At 48.2% G+C, this 3,076-nt stretch overlaps 1 protein-coding gene across 1 annotated transcript in view; it reads right to left on the bottom strand.

Annotated features, from left to right (window-relative positions):
* iqgap3 (IQ motif containing GTPase activating protein 3) overlaps positions 1-2,383 on the bottom strand; it is a gene marked incomplete at both ends in the record, with an annotated part of 18,939 nt that extends 16,556 nt beyond the window's left edge. The window contains 8 exon segments of the mRNA XM_013999687.1: positions 872-947; positions 1,020-1,198; positions 1,271-1,384; positions 1,507-1,574; positions 1,711-1,787; positions 1,877-1,954; positions 2,067-2,223; positions 2,296-2,383. Coding sequence (XP_013855141.1) covers positions 872-947; positions 1,020-1,198; positions 1,271-1,384; positions 1,507-1,574; positions 1,711-1,787; positions 1,877-1,954; positions 2,067-2,223; positions 2,296-2,383 — 837 coding nt within the window.
* Positions 2,384-3,076: the final 693 nt, after the last annotated feature.

The following is a 3,076-nucleotide window of genomic DNA, read 5'->3' on the forward strand; positions in this document are numbered from 1 at the left end:
ACCATTACCATTACCTGCCCACACGCTCATATAAAGCGGTCTGCCCACACGCCCATATAAGGATGTATGCCCACACACCCATATAAGGACGTATGCCCACACACCCATATAAGGATGTATGCCCACACACCCATATAAGGATGTATGCCCACACACCCATATAAGGATGTATGCCCACACGCCCATATGAGGACATCTGTCCACACGCCCATATAAGGACATTTGTCCACGCTCAAATAAGGCGGTCTGCCCACACGCCCATATAAGGATGTTTGCCCACAGGGCCACATAAGGACGTCTGACTACACGTCTTGTCCTCAATAATGAGGGAGTTGCTTTGGTCAATCGTTGTAAAGAAAGAGCTGAGTCTAAAATCAAAGGTCTGGATTTACTGGTCTGTCTACGTTCCAACTCTCACCTGTGGTCATGAGGTGTGAATCATGACTGAAAGAGCAAAATCCTGGATACAAGTGGCCAAAATGAAGTTCCTTCATAGGTTGGGTGGGCTCAGCCTTGGAGATGGGGGAAGCGGGTGGGGGGGGTGACCCAGGACTCTCCGAAAGGATTATGTATCCTCTCTGGTCTGGGAACTCCTTGGGGTTCCCCAAGACTCTCTGGATTATGTATCCTCTCTGGTCTGGGAACCCCTTGGGGTCCCCCAGGAATCTCTGGAGGGACTATGTTTATGTATCTTCTCTGGTCTGGGAACTCCTTGGGGTCCCCCAGGACCAGCCAGAAAGCGTCTCTGGAGAGAGGGAGGTCTTGGTTTCTCTCCTAGACCTGTTGCCTCTGAGATCAGACTTTGGATCAGCGTCAGAAGATGAAGGTTCCATTAATCAAATGGTTTTTGTGTCTTGCTCATTGTTCTCACCATTGACCATGTCGAGGATCTCCTGGATCTCCTTCTGAGTCAGATACTCCTCATAGATGTCCTCAGAACCTCCCCGCTGAAACAAACAAACAATAAACATCTAGGACACATAGCACTAGAGGCAGCTGGCTGACCAATCAGGGCTCACCATGCCTGCTGCAGCCTCAGCCTTCCTCCTCCTGGCTTGTTGCAGCACTTCCTGGTAGAGACTCATTAGCTCCTCCTGCAGGTGAGCAAGAAGAGCTGCAGGGTTCCTGAGAGCAGCAGCCAACATGCTCACGTCTCCTCTGTCCACCGCCTCGTTGATGGCGATCACTGCTGCGTGCACTGGTGGCAGAATCACGGTTAGACTGATCGCTTGTACCTGTGAACTCTCAGCCAATCAGAGCAGGCCAGCACCTGCAGCTTCATCCAGAGACAGCTCATTGGTCAGTATGCCTCCGATCTTGTTGAACGCCGGCATCTGGATGCCGTATTTATCCAGCTCCAGCTTCATGTTGTTGATCTCCTCCTCTGACCACATAGTCACATGTTAAAAAGACTCGCTCTGATTGGTCCACACACGATGTTTGAACAACACACAGGTAAAATACTATGTGAGCCTGTCCATCTGTTTGATAGAGTGTTGTCTTCACCTGTAAACTTGACTTTTCCATAAAGATCATGAATGGGCGGAGCCAAACCAAGTCTGTACAGGTACAGGCTGCAGGCAAACAGACAGGTAGACAGAGTGGTAAACAGACAGGTAGACAGACAGGTAGACAGACAGGTAGAGACAGACAGGTAGAGACAGACAGGTAGACAGACAGGTAGACAGACAGGTAGACAGACAGGTGTACCTGAGAGCATGGATACAGTACACTGCTCTCGGCATGTTCTTCTTGTCGTACACATCTGTAGTTTCAGGATGGAAGATCTAAGAAGAAGAAAAACAAGAGTTAGACTCAAACAGATCAGCTGATGGATTCAGGGTTCAGGTTCAGGTTCAGCTGTGTGCTCACTGACCGTGGGCAGGCCCAGTGACGTCATGGCATTTCTCCAATGGTTGATGTTGTCCGTGTGACGGAACTGAAGTCCCACAGCCTGAACAGATCAACACACTGCTGGTTACTTTCATCTGTTTCATCAGTTTAACTTTGGTTTACCAAGAACCAAGGACTACTCTTCTGAAGCAGCCTTCTGGACTAGATGAGACCTTGTATCGGAGTAGTTCAGGGTCATAGATCTTCTTCAGGGGGACGGCACTTGGAGCGAAGTGATGTCCCAGTTTGGCCAGAAGAACTCCATTTCTCAGAGCCTCCTCTAGCTCAGTGGGGACAGGAAGCTCCTCCCCCAGACATGCCTCCATCCACCTGAAGCACAGAACAAGTCAGGAGACATCGACTCTGTGGAAACCAGATCCAGTTCTGGTTCTGATCACGGACCTTTTTGCCTCCTCCAGTCTGCACAGATACTGATAGGCCACGTTCTGGATCCTCTGTTCATCCATTTGCTCTGCTGTGAGACGTTCATCTGGAAAGTATACACAGAATACTACCAATGTACAGAGAGTATAATGTACAGAGTATAGCATCAATAAATAGTACACACAGAATACTACCAATACACAGAGAGTAAATGGTAATGGCTTGAACTTATAAAGCACCTTATCAAGTCCACTTGGACCTCAAGGTGCTTTACGTTTCTGACATTCACCCATTCACACACACTGATGATGGTAAGCTACAGCTGCCTGGGACACACTGACTGAGGCGTGTACTGGTATACTACCAATACACAGAGAATACTACCAATATACACAGAGAGTATACTACCAATACAAAGAGAATACTACGAATATACACAGAGAGTATACTACCAATACAAAGAGAATACTACAAATATACACAGAGAGTAGACTACCAATACACAGAGAATACTACCAACATACACTGAGAGTATACTACAAATACACAGACTATACCATCAATAAACAGTCCACAAAGTCCATCAGTTTTCCTCCTCTTATCCAGGGTCAGGTCTCGGGGGCAGCAGCCTCAGCAGAGACCCAGACCTCCCTCTCTCCAGACACTTGGACCAGCTCCTCTGGGGGAATCCCAAGGTGTTCCCAGACCAGCTGAGAAACATAGTCCCTCCAGCGTGTCCTGGGTCTTCCTCTGGGTCTCCATCCAGTATCATGTTGTTATGAAATACTGAGGAGTGTTT

The sequence above is a fragment of the Austrofundulus limnaeus genome, unplaced genomic scaffold (assembly GCF_001266775.1).
Source record: "Austrofundulus limnaeus strain Quisiro unplaced genomic scaffold, Austrofundulus_limnaeus-1.0 Scaffold2414, whole genome shotgun sequence".
NCBI classification, from domain to species: Eukaryota; Metazoa; Chordata; class Actinopteri; order Cyprinodontiformes; family Rivulidae; genus Austrofundulus; species Austrofundulus limnaeus.